Source organism: Actinia tenebrosa, unplaced genomic scaffold (assembly GCF_029948245.1).
Source record: "Actinia tenebrosa isolate PJP-AT-01 unplaced genomic scaffold, QUT_ActTen_1.0 PGA_scaffold6__47_contigs__length_16458017, whole genome shotgun sequence".
Classification (NCBI taxonomy): domain Eukaryota; kingdom Metazoa; phylum Cnidaria; class Anthozoa; order Actiniaria; family Actiniidae; genus Actinia; species Actinia tenebrosa.
The window spans coordinates 7,544,222-7,564,181 of NW_028292583.1; the positions used below are offsets into that span (position 1 = coordinate 7,544,222).

The 19,960-nt window shown below is 36.0% G+C and overlaps 2 protein-coding genes across 2 annotated transcripts; one reads left to right on the forward strand and one right to left on the reverse strand.

Moving 5' to 3' along the window:
• Positions 1-10,165: 10,165 nt before the first annotated feature.
• Positions 10,166-16,134, reverse strand: LOC116296067 (adenylate cyclase type 9). The gene is made up of 2 exons (XM_031704020.2): positions 12,297-16,134; positions 10,166-11,004 (listed from the first exon to the last, which is right to left on the reverse strand). Exons 1-2 carry the CDS (start codon positions 15,813-15,815, stop codon positions 10,945-10,947), a joined length of 3,579 nt encoding a protein of 1,192 aa, XP_031559880.1. The 5' UTR covers positions 15,816-16,134; the 3' UTR covers positions 10,166-10,944.
• A 694-nt stretch (positions 16,135-16,828) lies between these two features.
• On the forward strand, positions 16,829-19,169 carry LOC116296075 (ubiquitin-fold modifier 1). Its single transcript, XM_031704029.2, has 6 exons — positions 16,829-16,958; positions 17,051-17,110; positions 17,217-17,274; positions 17,396-17,435; positions 17,578-17,610; positions 19,058-19,169. Coding segments are annotated over exons 1-6 (264 nt in total). The 5' UTR covers positions 16,829-16,956; the 3' UTR covers positions 19,129-19,169.
• Positions 19,170-19,960: the final 791 nt, after the last annotated feature.

Sequence of the window (19,960 nt, forward strand, 5' to 3'; positions counted from 1 at the left end):
GGATTTTTCTGGTAAATTTACGTTACAAAGTAATTTCGCCTTTGAAAAACATTTCAGTTTGAGGTAACTATATACTATTCACGCGGGCTTCTCAGCTACTGAAAAATCGTTTCTTCAATGATTCAAGGAAGTAGCAAGCGTTTGACATCAAAGCATTGGTGTCAATGCACTTGTTATACTCTCGTGTTATCAGGTACCAATTGAAAATTATTCTAGAACTACCGTTGAGTTTGACCTTAATCATTTCGTGCGTACACGGGTGAATGGCTCTTTCCGTCCATGCATACGTTGGGTCTGTTAAAAACGCATTAATCGAACACGGTGATTGTCACAAAAACTTTGGCTCACGAATCACTATTACGATGCAAATACAACTTTAAAAAACGATTTAAAATAAATATTAAAAAATAAAAAACACTTTCCATCAGAAATTAAATGAGCTTAAAATAATTCTATACAATTTCAGTCTTTTTTATAAAATTTCTTGTTCAATAAAATGGGATCTTTTTCGACGCCGGCTCTCGTATCTAACGTTTTCTTAACGCCCCTTTTTCGGGATTAAAGTATAAGGTAACAATGAGGGAAAACAACTACAAAATAATTGATGCGTAAGCCATATCTCCCTGAATTTATACGTCGTCTTACTTAAATTGTTATTCATCTCATTTATATAGTTATTTATGTAGTTTTAATATCAGGGGACTTGTATATAGGGTATATAACCTCAAGGTCCACTTTATTCTAATTTCAGTCATGTATTTGAATTTGAACATAAAGTATTATTATTTTTGATTCATCGTCGTACGAAGAACCATAAATTTAGCGCGCAAAGTTAAGTTGGTATTCACATCTTGGTATCCAGGATAATCTTGTTTGGACTTGGACTTTGTCTTATCGGCTACTTTTGGAGACTTTTTAAGTTGAAACTGTTACATAAATCAGACGTGATGGTTCATATGATTCAATGACTGGACTTTCATGGTATTTTGATGTTCGAAGATAGGGGGGTATAGGAAGTTGTATCCAGATTAGGCGATCATGCCGCGACTACGCTCAGCTACCGTCTTTAATAGCAAATGCAAAACAATGGACTTTATTAACAAAGCAGCGCTTTACTACAGGATGGAAGACCCTCTTGATACTTCACGTCGCGCAAACTCGTGGTGAGACTCGATCGGACAAGTTATGGCTTTGTTATCAGTTTTTGGTCAAGTCCAAACTATTCGAGCGCATGCAATTGAAGGTCGCAGATTTAGATTTTTTCGTTATGCGATGTGCATATATTTTATTACCCATTCAATGTCATAGCTCATCCTGTATACTTCATAATCCCTAGCAACACACGTCAGCTCGGCGGAGTGTTAAAATTTAGCCTGGAGGAACATGGAGTATCAATGACTAGTATAAAACGCATTGTTGCTCACCAATTATAAACAGGTGTCATTTTAATGGTAGGAAAAGCAAATGAGCTAGTAGCACATATAAAAATGGATGCATTAAATCGACGTTTATAAAACAGAGCGAGCCGTTGCGTTTCTTTTTTTTCTAACTCTGATCTGTTCCTCTCCCTTTCCCACGTCAATGACGTATAGTTAGAAGATCCGTTTGTGGTGATAGGGATAGGCACGTTAGAAATCAACATGTGAGTTGAGCTTTGTGTGCATAAAACATTTAATGTAGTGGCAGTGTGTGTGAGCGAAAAGTGTCCCAATTTATATAGTGCGAAATCGCTAGAACGACTAGACACTTAAATTAAAGTGATTTATCACCTTTTTTGGCTTCCCGTAATCATTTTGCGCATTTAGTTTTCCTCCACGTCATATATAGTAAAATCAAATTAATGATGAGTCCCCAAAATCAGGATGACATTGGGGTTTTAGAAAAAAGCTAGCCCAAGAGAGTATGAAATAAGTTACTTTACTTTATTACTGAAATTTAGGGTCGATATCGTGTGGTAAAGCCGTGCAAAAACCATAGCAGTGAAGTGATACGATATCACTTCACGGTAAACTGGAAACTATAAAGCTGCCGATACACGCCGCAATTTTTTCTCGCGCAATTCATTTCCTGGTAACGTTATCATTTTGCAGCGAAAAATTGCAGCGTCTACCATATTAAAATTAAGGTAAAATCAGTATAAAATCCTGATTGGCTAGTCTGAATAGGATTATTGCTTTGCGAGTAAACATGGGTGATAGACGCTGCAATTTTTAGTTTTCGCTATTTTTAGGCGTGCAATTCCGGAAATTTTGCAAAGAAAAGTTCAAACTTTTTGATGTTCTGCAACAATTTTTGCGTTGCTAGACATCGTTGCCGTCAAAGTCGCGGGGCATGATACACACTGAAATTGTGTCTCGCGCTGGCAATGCAACGGAAAAATTGAGATTGCATTGCCAGCGCCAGAAAAATTGCAGCGCGTATCGCCAGCTTAACATAAATAGTAACAAACCCTTTGTTTTCTATTGTACGTCAAAATAGTACTAGCTAATTAAGCATGAACAACTTAGATTTCTCAGTTATTGCCATGTTTTTTGTCTACACTCTTGTTAGTATAAGAAAATAAAGAATGTTGATAAAGAATTTCATTCAGCCAGCATCCTTTGCGCGCGATTGTCGTACGTGAGTATAGTTCGGCTTTCAATTATTTCCTGTCCTATACATTAGATGGTTTCCTCCCTCGGCCACGCACCAGAGTTTGCCTAATGGTCGTGGGTCGTGGGTTGTGGGTACGAAGTCGTGGGTCGTGGGTACGAAGTCGTGGGTCGTGGGTACGAAATCGTGGGTTCCAATTTTTTTCCCAAATTTATCATTTCTTCACTATACTTCCAAATCGAGATTGTGTGGATTTGTTCCTATAAATTCGGTGCAATTGTGGGTTGTGCAAGGTAGTCTGTGTCTATTTGGCCTTTAAATATGGGCAGAAACTAAAGCACGACTTTTAGGGTGCTTTTCAATGCCTTGGTATTACAAAGGACTAATTGACTTTAAATAGAGAATGCGCAGGATTGAAATCAACGTATATTTCAAGTATTTAGTTCACTAATACGTTGTTCAACGTCACGCAATTCGGACACAAGGTCTTTAATCAAAAAGGTGTTGACAACTCTCAATTTGTTCAAGCAAACACTTGACGCTGTTTTGAACTGCTGCTTGTCAAGAGCTTTTGCCACTTTAACCAAAACAAAAGGCCGACCGAAGACGTCCAAACAGATCTGTTTAGAAGTATACCCGTCTATGAATGGCCTATCGTCTATTAGAATATAGTCATACTCGACCAACTTTAGAGCTCTATATAACATAAAGAAACGAATTAGTATTCCCTGTTTGTCATTGGTAGTTAAAAGCAAATATTTTGAGTTTTGGCGTGATAATAGAAAACGAGAGGAGCATCTTATCAGATATTTCCATAAACTTTACACCAACAATCAGAAGCAAAAATAGACTATGCGAAAAGCGATCGAAGTAGAAGTGTGTTGAGAATGATTCGAAATTCATAAAAAATTTTGTAGTGTCCACACACCGTGAGCCATGCAGAGTGATATTTCAATCTATTGCATAGCTAGGCTCTTTCCAGTAGCACCCAATACGAAAAGATACTAGATCTCTCGTATACATTAGGACATAAAATTAAAATTTGGTTCCAATAAAACTGAATATAAGGTTTGAGACTGGTGATGAAGATGAAGATGGAGACACGTGTTGCAATCTCCTAAACCGGCGATTATTCATTCCATGTAGTTGGTGGACATGATTTTTTAAAGAGCTGACTCTATTCGAATTTCTACTTTCCTTATAATTTAGGTATGGACCCGCAAAATCAAGAATAAAACATCGTTTTGATTATACTTACATCAAATTGGTTCTTCTCTAAGTTACTGAATATAACTTCTTTGACCTTCTTGGTATTTAAGCCCAACTGATACGCTGCCGCTGCATAAAAGCAGTCCTCATCAACCTTGGAGTCGTAGGTAACGGTAAACCCCGCACTTTCAAGTCATTTACTCAGGATTTCCATTCTAACACAAAGAGAACTACTAAGAAATAGTCAGAAACAAGCTTTCTCGCAACGAAACACATAGAACGAGGAGAAACGTAATGCCGAACTAAACGCGAATTTGCTGTCCATCGACTTCACACGTTTGCAGCGGCTTGTCGCTCCAGTTTCTAGGTAACATCCAGATAAAGTCCATCGAAGACGACTCCTCGTTTAAGCGAACAAGGTAGACGACTAGTGGTTTTTGTTTGTTTGGTTTTTCCTTTCTTCTTCTTCTTTTTTTTTTTTCTTTGCTAAATTTATGTTTAAACAGCAAGGCCAATATACTTAAATGAAATGTAAGAAAGTGCTAAAAGGTTTTCCAGGCCACCAATTTTGGTGTATTTTTATAACACTGTCACGCAAATCGGACACAGACTACCTTGCACAACCCACAATTACACCGAATTTATAGGAACAAAGCCACACGATCTTGTTTTGGAAGTATAGTGATAAAATTAAATTTATAAATGATAAATTTGGAAAAAAATTGGAACCCACGACTTCATACCCACGACCCACGACTTCGTACCCACGACCCACGACCCACGACCATTAGGCAAACTCCACGCACAAGGGTAAAATCAAGCAAGATGGCGTAGCTAGCTCCGGGTAGTGAACTCTCCTATAACCACAGCTGGGGTCTCGGGTGAGATTCTTGGCATCATGTGTACATGTTAGTTCACTACCTTGATTCTCCAATATTCTTACTCACTAAGTGCATCACGGCGAGGCTACGTGCGAAGATAAGCTTGGCGGCGCGAAATATAAAAGCGTTTCTAAGAAATTTTGTCTTTGTAGGCAACTGAACATACACCTATTTCAATAAACTTTGTCATCGCTAATAGGGCGATAGGCGATTGGACATTCCGACATGGAAATGGTTTCGTCGAATACAAAGATCATTGAATTTAGTCTTAACTAAGGTCCATGTCCTTGGCGAGAATAAGAAGCAGAAACACAAGTCATGCCAGCTATTCTTGGATCTTGCAATAACCTATCTCCTGTTGCTTTTCACCTATCACCTATTGCTTATCGCCTTTGGCGATGACGCGAAGGAAACGTTTTTTGAAATAGGTGTATGCCATTTTATAAACAAAGACAAATTTATTTCTCAAGAACGTTTTTATATTTCGCGCCGCAAAGCATATCTTCCCACGTAGCCACGCTATGATGTAATTGTTCACGGAAATGGGCTATTCGAATTCGATCTGTGTGTTAGAGGTGCCCTGACTTTGATCAGCCTATAGGTTGTTTCAGGTTTCGATCTTAGAAATTCGTGCCCTGACTGATCACCCTAGCGATTGATTCAGCCTTTGATCTGTAAGTAATCCGTGCCCTGACTATAGTGATCAGCCTAGAGTTTTTATCAGGTTTGATATGTAAAATATATAAGCAGGGGCGGATCCAGGGGAGGGGTGCAGGGGGTGCGCACCCCTCCCTTGTTACACTTTGTGCTCCTACTTCGAAGGTAACCAATTTTGTTTTTTGCCTTTGATTTCAAGGGGTGCAACCCTTCCTGGGTTAACATTGTGCGCAGCACCCCTACCTGAACAAAATCCTGGATCCGTTCCTGATAAGCTATCTGTGCGCGGACCTTCAGTCGATCAGCCCAGAGTAGCAGAACACGGTAGCCATTTTTTCGCAAGCAAAGTATAACTTGGAGGGAACATTTTTTGGATCATTAAATGCCCTAAATTACAAGCATCATACAAAGTTTAGCTCCTGATGACATAATGATATGACGTCAACACTCTTGCTATAAGTGACGTCGTCTGTAATACAGGAAATGTTTTGAATCAAAAATTCATTTAATTAACACTATATAGTATATGACTAATATATATTTAGTGCAGCGTAATGATTGGAACATCCCAAGTATCATTTCCCATCCCTCCACCTACCAGGGAAATTTAAAAAATAAAAATGAAACCTGCCAGTGGCGGGAATATGCAACATTGCAACCAATCCAAGACAAAGATGCAATAAAAACTTCGATTAGATATCAGCTGTTAGCCTTGAGAGAATTCTAAGGTCAAAAAATCAATTTAAATCTCTGCTTTTCATAACTGAATTTACAATGGTGCCATTATTTTGTTTTTCCATTTTATCCTTGCAACCAATATGATTTTGAAAGGGATATATCACGCACAAGACTGTAATGACACGACTCCCAACTAGAGGTATGCTAATTATAAAACTGCTGTTGACATTAGCTTCATTTATGAACGAGAAGTGTAGTGTCAAGTAAGCTTGTGAGGGAAGCTTTATCATACCTTTTTTGGCAGCTTTTTTACCACAACATTAATAATATTAAAAGGGTAACAACAATTAAAAGGAAACTATTTGCAATTTTATATGACCACATTACTAAATAATTCATGCACAACAAAAGAATTTAGACCAGCTGTGAAAGCCTGCCAGGAAAATGAACATTGCATGCTGTAATTCATGTTTTTCAATGAGTAGAGCATTTTATTGTCTTTGATTACAGCTTGATATGCCACTGTATAGGACAAAGAAGAGAGAGAGAGAGAAAAGTATTTAATAGTCATTAAATTAAACCCTACTGGTCTTTTGGTTACAAAGCAGAAAAATACAGACAGCTTTTTAAGATTCAATTATGTTCTGTTACTCAAGGTTAATATCTAATGATTTTTGTGTATGTACTTATATATTTGTATTCCAATGACATCCATGCATGCGAGGGTGAATGCATTGGAGGGGGGTGGGGGGAATTAGGTGAATATTCACCCCCCTTTGGAGTTAAAAAATAATAAGAATAAAGGAGGTAAGACATAAAAAGCATGCTATGTGATGCCTTACTGGGTAACAGTCACACCCCTTTGAAATTGTTCCTGATCTGCCACTGCAATGGAAGTGTTTGTATTGTTGGAGTGAGTTGTGCATTTTTTATTTACTGTGGATATTTTGATACACATTGAAACAATTATCACCTGTCCTGTGCTTGTAATCAAGTAACAATGTGGTATTTTATGAATTCCAGAAAGGCATTATTAAAAACAAATTAGTCTGAAATTATTGTACTTAACATTGCAAATTCAATAATTAATAATATATCCCTGGCATTATTATCAAGTAAAAAGTAGATCAAGTTTGAAATATTGAACTCCAGAGAATTTGTAATACTCTGGGGATGACCAAATTGAAAAAACGTAAACTTAAAGACAAATTTAATTGAAAAATAAACACAAAAAGAATCATTACAATTGGATTATCATTTTAATTAATCATTTATTTGTTTATTGCAGTCAGTCACTTACTTGATTTATTTTTTGAACAGGTTGTAGGCTGACAACTAAAATTCCAGACTTCATATCATATGGTTCAATGATTACAGTAATTACAGTAATTGCCAATTAAAAGCTTAAATTATTAAGACATTTGACTATTCCCTTGACAATTCTTTAGCAAAGGAATGAAACTTTAAAAGGAAATTAAAGACAATATTTTCCAAAACCTCACAAAAAATTTATATTACTGTTGAATAAATTATAAATAAATGGGGTTTGTTATTAAAGATGGTGTAAGCTGCAATGTCTTCCAGTGTATTAAAGTGCCTCTACCACCTAATACAATATTGTCAGCATTGATTCTACATGGAGTGAGTAGTTGAATGGTAAAAAAATGTCATGATTTGAGTGTTGCATCTTGGAGATATCAAGTTTTATATTTTGAATATGCTAATGAGTGTGATGTCATTATAGGCATGATTAAATACACAAATCTTTTCTGGGGCAGTAAAACATCCTGTATAAAACATCATCGTCTTACTCTGGGTTTATAAAAAGGTTAAATTGCAAATTTGTTTTCTCATAATAATCATGTTTCAATTTACAATTAATGATGACAAATAAACTCAAATTTCTATAATGACATTCCACTCATTAGATCTTCAAGATGCATCACTCAAATCATATAAAAGTATTTTACCATTCAAATATTCACTTTGTACAATCAATACTGAAAAAAATATTAAGTTAGGTGGTATGGGCACGTTAACTTTAAATGATGACACCATATTCTTATAGAGTACAAACACTAAAACCTACGTAGTACTAAATAGTGTTAAATTATGCTAATTATATTGTTTTTCTATTTTTGAATTAGTGGTATTTACCATCTGAGTGGTGAATTTTGTTTCAGTCAATCACACAGCGTCTTTAGCTGTTTTGCCGCCAGCCCAGGCTTATTTCCTTCAACTTTTTGGTTTTCTTTTCGCTAAAATATAATATGCGTGCCTAAGAGAAGCAGAAATATGGAAGAGCAGACAAAAAAAATAATTTCACTTTACCACCACGTTTGCTTTTTTCTTTCTAGCTCCTAAAATGCATAGGGCTGGTCATTTTGTCCCTTCAGCTGGTAGTGTTTTATACCACATCTACATAAAATACTTGTTTCTGATTGGTTGTTTGGCCATGATATTTTTTTAATCTGTTTAATTAATTAATTGTATAATGCACAGGAACTTCTTACTGTGTGTTGATTGCAATGCAAAAATTGTGCCGCATATTACCATTTTTTAACTTCAGAATGCATATTTTATGTAGATGCATTATTAAAAGGAAGCTACCCCATTTGAGAAGAATGTATTAATGAATTTAGATACTACTTGCATTTGATGAAAGTGACTTAATACAGCATTTTCATGTGACGTCACAGCAGCCATGTTGGTGCAGTACATTTAAAACAATACATTCCTATGCAAATACTGCAAAGTATGGCACTCCTTTAGTGTTTGTACGTACTCTATAATGTTATTAGTCTTATTAATAATGTTTAGTCTAAACTAAGATTAATGACACAATAATAAGAAAATAAAACCATTCACTGCATGATGACTACAGTATATCTACATTAATACTTATATGGATTCTTGCTTCATGAATTATGTATATGTATAAGCTTTGTCAGACAATTTCAAACAACAATTAAAAAACAAACGAGCAAACGAGAGGTCAGTGGTTCGAGTCCCGCGAGAACCCAACTGAGGCAGATTTTTTAATCTGCTTATACACTCGATGTAGCATACACTTAACATATATAACAATTAAATGCTTTATCTTTAGCATTTGTTATAATTATTTTTTTCTTCCTTAATTAACCAACAAAACAATATGGTTAAAATAAAAATGTGTCATAGTGTTATGCCTTAAGCATTTATTATTTCTCTTAGCCATTCAAATACCTAAAATGCATTAATAACAAATAGTTAAGTAAAAAAAGCAATGTTCTAAATTTTGTTTTTTGAATTAAAGACAGAGTTTAAATATTTAATAGCTTTAATTCTTTGCAAAAAGAATACTAATTACAGCAACTCACAAACATTTATACACTTTTAAAATGATTTCTTTTGTAAAATTAAAATTTTGGCAGGCTTACATTATTTTGATATTAAAAAATAACTTAAAATAAGCTCATAATTTAATCATTAAGCTTAATAATTTATATTCTAAAAAAACCAATTCAAACAGACTAGATGTTTAAATGATATTGAATTTAAAGAATTTGACAGTCCTCACATAATTTTTTTATTTCTAACAGGTAAACTTGAATTTTTTACTACTTAATCAGAGTTTCATGTACTTCAGAATTTCCAATTCATATTAAAATAAAATTAATGATTATTTAAAGATAGTAAGGATTTATTTATTATTACTGAAAACAGCTAACAAGTTGACATTAGTACTGAAATAATCATATGCATGTGAGCAACATATTTAAAGTGCTTATAAGCCTTTACACAATATTTTCAGAATTGAGTCTTTAAATAGTGAAAAGTTGATTGTGAAAATAATTCATCATTTGAATGTCGGGTCTTTGAGATATGAAGGTTTATATTTCCAATATGTTAATGACTATGACGTAACGTAAGGGATTTGATTTATTTTGTGGCAACTTTTAATATTGAATGCTGGACATTTTTTGAAAACAAATTTGTAAGAACCTTTACGTGAGTCACGAGTAAAAGGGTGATGCTTTTAAAATACTGTATTCCAGAACTAGTGCAGTGTTGTATATTAAATGATCCCTTATGTTACGTCATAGTCATTAATCTATTGGGAATAAAAACCTTCATATCTTAAAGACCCGACATTCAAATGACGAAATATTTTCACAATCAACTATCCACTATCTAAAGAATCAATTCTGAAAATATTGTGTAAAGGCTTTTAAGAACTTTAAAACTTAATGAGAATTAATTCTAAATATCATCTTCGTAATTCCTGTTATTTGGACTTAACTTGTTGCTTGAATTGATACAGTATCTAATGTTAAAACACTGTACACAGGAATGCATAATTACTATTTATCTCAGTGCTTAATCATCATATAATTTCCTTATATTATTTTCAAAATATCATAATCTTATTGTACTGTTTTTTCGTACCACTGTGCTTGAGTGAAATGCTAATCCCATTAACATTGCCTTAATTCCGTTACATCTTGAATACAACCATTGATTTGGAAAACCAATGTAAAAAACTGCAAGAATGGATTAATGACCATCCAAAATATGACTCTTAAAAAAACAAAACTCTTTTTTGGGTTATACGTCAGTGACAAGACTAGTCATGTACAGAACTCATTCCATCATATAGAAACATTATATCTCAGTTGAATCTTTACTGTGTAGAATAAATTAAAAACTTTTTCCTATTGTTTCTTAATTCCTGAAACAAGTTCTGTAAGTATACTAACAACACGTTTTACCTTCATTTTGTACATTAAGTTTAAGTGCAATGCAAGGACTTTGACCAGGGGCACTTGGAAATCACTATCCTTGCAAATTACACTACCACACAGTCATATAATGTATTGTAGAACTACTTATCTAGTGTGCCTTTCATTCAAACTAGAAAAGTACCCGTGCTGATAGGTAACCTCCCCTAAATCCTTTTCCCATCTGAATCTTGCTGATGCAAATCACAAGTAGGGGCCTTTATATCCTGGAAAAGAAACGAGAAGAACATAAAGATAAAGGATATCCAAATAAAGCCACAATAACTTCTGCTATTGTGTGTGCTTTGAAGTACAATTATTCATCATTTATCAGAAGGGGAGTATGCGTGAAAAAATACAAAGGATATTTTTTTCCTCCAACCTCCAATCAGCATAACATTTTTTTGGGGGGACCCCCTAATCCCAAATGAGCCCATAATTTATACTGTGACTCATGAAATATTTCAAGACCCTTCTCTCGTAGCTTCTTCTAAAGATTTTGCATCCCCCCAATTCTCTTTAAAAAATTTCAAACCCCCCCCCCCCCCCCCCCATTTTACTGGTAAAAATTTCCCGATCCCCCCTAAATTTCACCTGCTCCCCCTCTGCCATACACTATGGACGCAGCCTTAAAAAATGTAAGTCCCTTGTTATCATTAACATCATCAGCTCTAGACAATGTCTTCCCTCCAAAGATTAAAGGTTTCATTCCAACCTATGAGACCTCTGAAATCTCTTTACATGCAACCAGTATTATTCTTGTATTGTTTATGAACAAACTGTATGCTCACAAATACACATTTTAAAAAATTGAACTCATACTTTCAGCCATTAATGATTTTTAATGACCAAGCTTTCTGGCTTTAACATTGAAGAAACAAGTTCCATGATACAGTATGATGAAGCCAAGCAGCAAGGAAATTTTAGATTTGGAATATTAAAAAAAAGAAAGAAAGAAAGAAAGAAAATAAAAGAAAATCAACTTAAGGATCCACTTATATCTGAAGTACCTGGTAATGATTTTTGACACAAAAGTTTGTTAAATATAAACAGTACAACAAATGTTGTGCTTTCATTGATTGTCAAAAGAATGCCTCTTAAGATTACACTTGGGTTTTAGAATAACAAGGTACCTATAATACGATATTGGAGGATTGATACTGACACAGTATGCAAATAATGTCTAGATGACATATATTTTCTCATTCATAATCATTCCAAGGTCTCAAGAAGTATTATTTTCATTGAAAGAATTTAGCAGTAAAAAAGTCTTGCTTTATACTCTCAAGAGGCTTTAAACCCACAAAAATGCTGCAGAAAGATAATTGAACATTCCTGGCTTTCGTAGATAGACAAAGAGACTAGATAGCTAAAAGTAGATTACATTTAGCACAAATGAACAAGGTATGCTGCTGTTTAGATTTCATATCTAATACAAACAAGAACAAACTTTTTGGGGGAAATTCTTAAAATTTTAAAAAGTTGAAAAAAAATTTTTTATTTTTAATTATTATCATACCTCTCTTCTTCCTTCCAGCAAGTATGTCGTGACAAATCCTTTCCCCTTGACTGGAATTGTTCCACGAAATGAGAATGTGAAGAACTCACTCAATTTGTCCTTGGTGGCCTCACTGACCTGGATCTTAAATGGCACTCCAGTCGTGTCCATGCGACTGGCTAGGTTCACAGTGTCCCCCCAGATATCGTATAGAAGCTTGGTTGTTCCGATTACTCCTGCAGTTACTGGTCCCGTGTTGTAGCCAATACGAAGTACAAACTGGAATCCCAGCATATGTTCATTGAATCTGTGAACTACATTCATCATCTCTAACCCAAATTCAACAAGCTGTTTCAGGTGCTCATGTGGATTTTTCTCTCTACACAAGCAGGCTTCTGAATTCAGTCCAGAACCAGCCATGAATGTGGACCCATTTACAGTTTTGATTTTCTCTACCTCATGAAATTCAATACTGTCTAAAAGTTCATCAAAGTCCCCTACCAGTTCATTCAGAACTCTAATACACTCCTTTCCACCTTCAAAGTTCTCTTCATAAAAGTCCGCAAAATTCACAATAGAAGCAAACATCACTCCAATTTCATCATAATTTCTGGAATAATGGTCAGAAACTTTCAAAGCTTCAGTGACATGCTTTGGGAAAAGACTGAAAAGAAGCCAATCTACTTGTTGCTTGTGGATTTGGGATTTCTTTTTGTCTTTTGCCGCTTCAGCATCCCCACTAAAATTCCTTCGTACACCTATCTCTAGCTGACGATTCAGAAGTGCTACCAACACCCATAAAAGAATAACTGCTACAGTCACTTCGTTTGCCATTTGACGCCCCTTCATAGTAACATCAATCATAGTACTATTACTAGAATTAACTGGCTTGAATGCACAAAAATTGTCAAATTGTAAAAGAATAATGTAAGTTGCAGAAAAAACTCCAGCTAAGCCAGTTTTCATCCATGACGTCAGCTGAGTGAAGTTACAAAAATGAAGTAAAGCAACAGCAACAATATATGTGAAGTAATACCTCGTGTTATTGTCAATAAGTTTATCACAGTCCATAAAATTTGAAAATACAGTGGCTATCGGCAAACACATTAAGAGGGCTCCTACTAGATGACTCGTACACCAGCCAGATGTGTACATTACTAACGGATGGAACCATTCAGGAAATCTCCGAGGAAATGCTCTGGCAAAGTTCAGAAGGAAGAGTGTAACTTCAACTATCAAAGCCAACGGCGTCAAAATCTTCTTGCTCAGTGGGATTGGTGAAAATAGTAAAAAGCACAAAAGGCTTATTATCAAGTAAACTATATTCGAAAGGAGGACATCGGTGAAGAAATTGACTTTTGGAGAAGCAAAAGTAGTGACTGATGGATTCAAAAGTGTTGAATCTTGTCCTTCATTCTGATACTGTTTTTCCAGGGTCTTGTTAGTAAACTGCAGTGTGCACTTTGTAACTGGAGCATGGAAGTACTCATGCTTATTGCCTAATCTTTGCTCACTCATTAGGCTAACAAGCTGCTGATCATTGGAGGTTCTCAGTGTTTCTCTGGTAAAAGCTTCAGGAAAAGACAGTCCAAGGATTTGCTGTTGAGATGCTCCACGTTCTAAAACTTTTCCGACCATCTTGTGGCGGATTTCTTTTTCTTCATCGACCTTCCCACCAGGGTCTGAACTCAAATATTCTAGCTCGGTCTTATCAACACGGGTCTTAAGATTCCCCTTGCGTGGCCCATTCTCAAATACCGATTCTTCCTGGTTGGAGAGATTGGAATCAGAGCTGAAGGCACGTTCAGAAGTTGAGACATCATCAGATATTTTGACATGTTTTTTAGGCCTTGGACTTGAAGTCACATTTATACTGTTATTTGTACTGTTATTTGCACTGTTATTTGCACTGTTATTTGTACTTTTATTTGTACAAATACTGGGTGATGGTTTACTTGACTGTGAGTTAAGGTGCTCTACTGGTTTCTGTACTCCATTCTTCCGTCCTTTTATGAAATACGTAGATATACCTTTCAGCCCAGGATATCTATCTTCACCATGTCCATCTTCGACCACGTACAGATCATTCAAGAAACTTAGGGTATCTGCTGTGATGTGTACCTTGCCTGGAAGGCCTGCAGTTTCCATACGGTTAGCTAAGGTGACATCATTCGACCATACATCAAACTTGAAACGCTTTGTGCCAACTATTCCACACAAGACAGTACCTGTGTGGACCCCCACTCTCATGTCTACGTCATTATTTGTATCATTATCAAACTCTTTAATTTGCTCCAACATTGCCAGTCCCATCTCCACGCAGTTGATTGCATGATTCTTGGTTTCTTTTGGACAGCCTGCTACACAATAATAGCAATCCCCTAAGGTGCTTATCTTTTCACAGTTATTAATCTCAGTTAATCGATCGAACCTGCCAAACAAGTCATTTAATAGCCGAACTAACTGATCAGCAGACTTGTTTGAAGACATTTTTGTAAAGCCCACAATGTCGGCAAAAAGAATACTAACATTCTCCATACGATGCATTTGAAACGGACGGAATGCAAATTTCGCTTTCCTGTTTTTTCGTTTCCCATTTCCAGAGTCCTTATTGTTTTTGTTCATGTTCATATTCATATTTTCGTCCTCGTCGTCGACACTGAGGAGCGAGTCGGCCACTTTTTCTGGCATGACTGAGCGCACCATTCGCTCCTTTACTTGTTTTTCGATCTCAAGATCGCGGCGAGCTACAACACTCTGGCCAACTTTCCAAAACGTGCTGCGTTCTCTCACCTGAGCCATAAAGAAAATCGAGATTCCAACCAAATGAATACAGGCGTGCAGAAGAATGATGCTAACGATTTCGTGACTTAAACCTTTCAGCCGATGCTCGTCGTTGGAAAGAACTTCGTTGAGAACTTCGTGAGCAACCGAGAAAACTGTGGTGATGAAAATGCAGATATACAGCCTTAATGTGTGGAGCATCGTGTAAATGACCATGATGAAGCACGTACACACACAGAATCGAGCAGTGTTGGAAAACTCCGTACTGAAGCTTAGTGTGGCCAGCGATGCAGCAAGTAAACAAATAGCCGCAAAAAGAGATACATGTGCAGCGTATCTTACATATGACTCACTGAATTCGGTATAGAACATAATAGCCACGATAACTAAGGCGAAAACTAAACAACCAACTAGGATTTTCCACCAGTCTGTGTAGACTTTGCGGGTGATTACAAAAAAGATCGCCCATGTTACCGCAGCAACAAGTACGTACATCAAAGCTCGAATTAAACGACGCCTGTTATTCTTAAAAGTGAATCTTTGGAACTCTTTTTCCAATATGTGAGAGTCAAATCTTGGATTCCACCACTTTGAAGAGGCGCGCTCGAAGAACAAGGGAATGAAGCCTTTCTTGAGACGAGTGTCAACCTGAGAAAAAGATCTTTCTTTCTTCATCACAGATGAAGGTCTAATTTCCATACTGATCGACTCAGGATCGACACTGGGTGTCCGTGAACTTCTTCCTGAACTTGGCATGTCGACGAAAATAATGGCCTCACTTGTATTTCGATACAAAAGCAAAGAGTCAAAACTATGCTTCCTGAATGATCCAGGCGGATGGAAAATGAACAAGCACTACCTTTCAGTTTTCGGTCTCTAACTTTGAATGGACTTTCTTCGCGTTGACGAACTAGATAACGTTCTAAAAAGTGCCAAAAAAACGGCGAGACTCTTTTTTGTGCAGCTATTTAGAGGGATTTTTCCCCTGTTATTTTATATCAAGGGATTTGACACAGTAAATGGCCGACCGACTGCACCGCCATGGTTGATTTTGCTGGTCTTTCGCATTATTCGAACGCCTTTCTCGGTCACGTGACCCCGTGCAATAAAACCCTAAGCCAATCAGCAAATACAGCAATTGATTACCTGAAAAGTATTGAACCAAAATCTGAAGGCCACAAGACGCAAATGAAAAGATTTGGTTTTATTTTTGTTAAGAGCTCCATGAACTGAAGTAATAGCGGTTTTATTGAAATCTTTCGATTCATGGCCCCGCGCTAATAGACGCGTTTTTTCTATGTCAAACTTCACTTAATCGCCAAAAGAAAAAGAAAATAATGGTCTATTGAACGTCTAAGTAACACATTAGCATCAATTTGATTTCATTATTTATAATTTTGTATAGAAATAAACACAGAAAAGTAAGCGAGACGTATGATTAAAAATGTTTTCTCAAACAAACCTTTTTTTAGATATTTAAAAAACTTACTATGTCTGACTACAAAAAAATTAACTTAACACAGATAAATAGAGGAATGAAGGTACGTGGTCAGTAAATCATGTAATGAATTGAAATTAATCTTGAATGAAAATTTCAAAAAGCATAGAAAAACAAATAATTTTTTTATTTAGAGAACCAGGAAAGTTGACTCTTTTCTCTCTCTTTCCCTTCTTCTCTCTCAGCTTGCTAGACTCCTTCGTGAAAAATTAAAGATGAATATTAAAAAAAAGAAACAGAACAAAGAAAGAGAAAAAATTGAACTGGAAAGATGAGAATGGAAGATCTCGGCGGAAGTGACGTAATTGGTTCTTAGTCCCCACTCCTCTCAACAGCTGTGCTTCCGTAGACTTTCAGTCTCTTTGAAATCGACTTTGATCGAATCATCAACAACCAAGAATGTGAGCTCAAAATATTCTTACTACTGATCGAAAACTAGTAGAATCTATGAGGAAAAGACACTAAAGGCTTTCTATAATTTTTTTCCCTTCAGGTCGTCGAAGGTAACCTTCAAAATTACGCTAACATCGGATCCAAAACTACCGTATAAAATGTAAGAGAAATGAGCTAGCTTATAGTCCAGAAAAAATATTTTAATTTAAAAAATAAAGATAAGGAATATTTTTTTTTGATAGCTGAAGAACGTATTTCTTATTTAGTCTTAGTGTACCTGAAGCGACGCCATTTACAGCTGTATTAAGGTTTGCTGCCGAAGAAGTAAGTAAACGTTCTGAAATTAAAGGCTTATATTTATAAATGAGCTAGTGCCGGTCTGAATACGACAAGAAATAGTACCGTCGATCATACAATTGATCGTGGACTCGTTTTCTTGTTTCAGTTTAAAGTACCTCCTGCTACAAGTGCTATAATTACGAATGGTGAGTTAATATAATAAGCTTAAAAGTTTAAGATTATGTTTGTATTTTTTTAAAAGTGTGTAGTAATATTTCTAAGCATTATTATGGACGTCGATATATTTTCATATTTGTATTTATGAACAATCAAATTTATCCATCATAGATGGCATTGGAATCAACCCATCTCAGAGTGCAGGTTGGTGTTTACTATTTATTTTATTAGGGGCAATCAGTTTTAAATAATACAAGGGGAACCATGGGATTTTCAAGCAATAAAAATATAAATGAATGGAAATGTAAGCTTTAAATGTACTTAAGATGATATGGTAGTGATTAAGTTGTTGTTTTTGTTGTGGTTGATGATATTCAAGGGAGAAGCATCAATTAATTGACATTACCACTGTTTTCATTGCTATACGCTGATTGTGACAAAATCAAAAACAAAATCATTAAAACTATGTCTATGTACACATGAATAATGAAATACTACGAAATTAACAATGTTGGATGGCCGTTGACTTAAAAAGGCTCATCTACCCTCCTTACTGGATAGTGGGGGAGCCGGTTTAGTTGCCGATGGCTCGACTATGCATCAGGTAGTACTGGTTTACATGTTATCAGTAGCAGTATATCACTGACCTGACTGACAATAGGGCGAAACACTGCCATCAATCAATTTAGGAATATAAAATGGCGGGCGTGTCTATATATGTATACTGTGATATAAACACGATGGGAGCTGTAGGGCAAGAGAGAAGTCGTAGAAAAACACGCGGAGGAGTAGCCGAGTGTTTCTTTGACTTCTTGAATGCTCTACAGCTCCCATCGTGTTTATATCACAGTACATAGACACAAGCGGACGTTTTATATCGCTTTTACGAAATATTTTTGAATGATTTCACGCAAGCGTGTTAGCCAGCACAGTTAGCCAGCCAATCAGCACGCACGTTATATCTCAATTATTTTATAAGAGTATATAAAGGTTCCATTTACCTTGTGTATCATGGCTCTGGGGGAATGGGGAATGACTATATGGCTGTGCAGGCTACAATCGATCTGCCCCAAAACTAGTTGAGACTCACTACTCAGCTTCCCCTTTCCTTCCAAACACAACACAAACTATATAACTTTTTCCCTCCCCCTTCACAATGTTGAGCCTATCAGCTTCTTATTTGAGTAAGGGGTGTACCTTGTACAGAAAGAACATTGAACTGAGGGGGAGGTGGTTGATAAAAATAAGTGGGAATCCATTTATTGAAAGGTATGCAAAATGTCAATAGAAGTGTAGTAAATAATGAGGGGAGTCTCAGCAGTTTTGGCACAGATTGTAGGTTCTATTCAGCAGAAATGAAATGTTGTAGCAGAGATTTTATTTCGGAAAGAAGGGGGGCTAATAACTATATATACTATATTTTTGTTGTTTTTTTAATCCAACAATATTTTTTGGGGGGAGTGGATTACTGATTGCTGAAATTTGTTTTTTTGCTGCCTATCAATCAAACCTAATCTGACAGTTGGTACCTTTCATTTTTTGATTGACAGCAGCGAAAAACAAATTTTCAGCATGCAGCTCGCAGACACAGAGTTCGCATATTTATAAAAATTGCAGTCACAGTAAAATGCATTTACTCCATGTTTTGCAGGGAACATATTCTTGAAGCATGGATCTGAACTCAGACTAATACCAAGAGATAGAGTTGGTTGTTGGAAATAATATTTATTGTGTATAAAAATAAAAACTGCTGAACCTGATAATGGCTTGTATTTTTTGTTTCCAACTTAAATTGTGTCTTGTTCGTAATTTCAAACCATCAAGAGATAATGATAATCAAAACGCCACATTTTTTATAATTTTAAAAGATTCTATCATCGGTCTTCTAGCACAACACTGAGGTTCTCCTCATGAAATGTTCAAATTTGCATTGAACCTCAAAAGGATCAGTAGATATAGATGTAATTATAACATTGTTTAGTAGCATTTCTTCCAAAATTTTCAATTAATGTATTTGGTGATCCATGTGTTTGCTATACACGAGTGAATAAGTACCTTTCAACTAACTCACAATCAAGTTTGTTAAAATATAAAACATGACCTATTGAAGAAATAGAAAATGCATGTGTGCTATACGAAGGATGAACCCTGAACCACAGAGGTTCTATCAGGGGTGGATCCAGGGGAGGGGTGCAGGGGGTGCGCACCCCTCCCTGGTTCGACTTTGTGCCCCTAGTTTGCAGACAACCAATAGGTTGCTATCAATAGACGTCACTTCCGGTAATAGCTGCATTTTTAAGGGTTTGTAGAATATTAAAGGTTGTTTTGATCTCTTGTTTTCTGGTTTCATGTTGTAGAAATAGTCAAATACAATAGTTTGAGGACTTAATTTGATATGTTTTGACTTAGCATCCACTAGTTGCCCCTCAGTCAACCGCTTGTTTGCCCCCCAGTCAACTCCAAAAAGTCATGTGATTGATAGTAAGCAATGCTGTTTTTTCCCTTTGATCCTAAGGGGTGCACCCCTCCCTGAGCTAACTTTGTGGGCAGCACC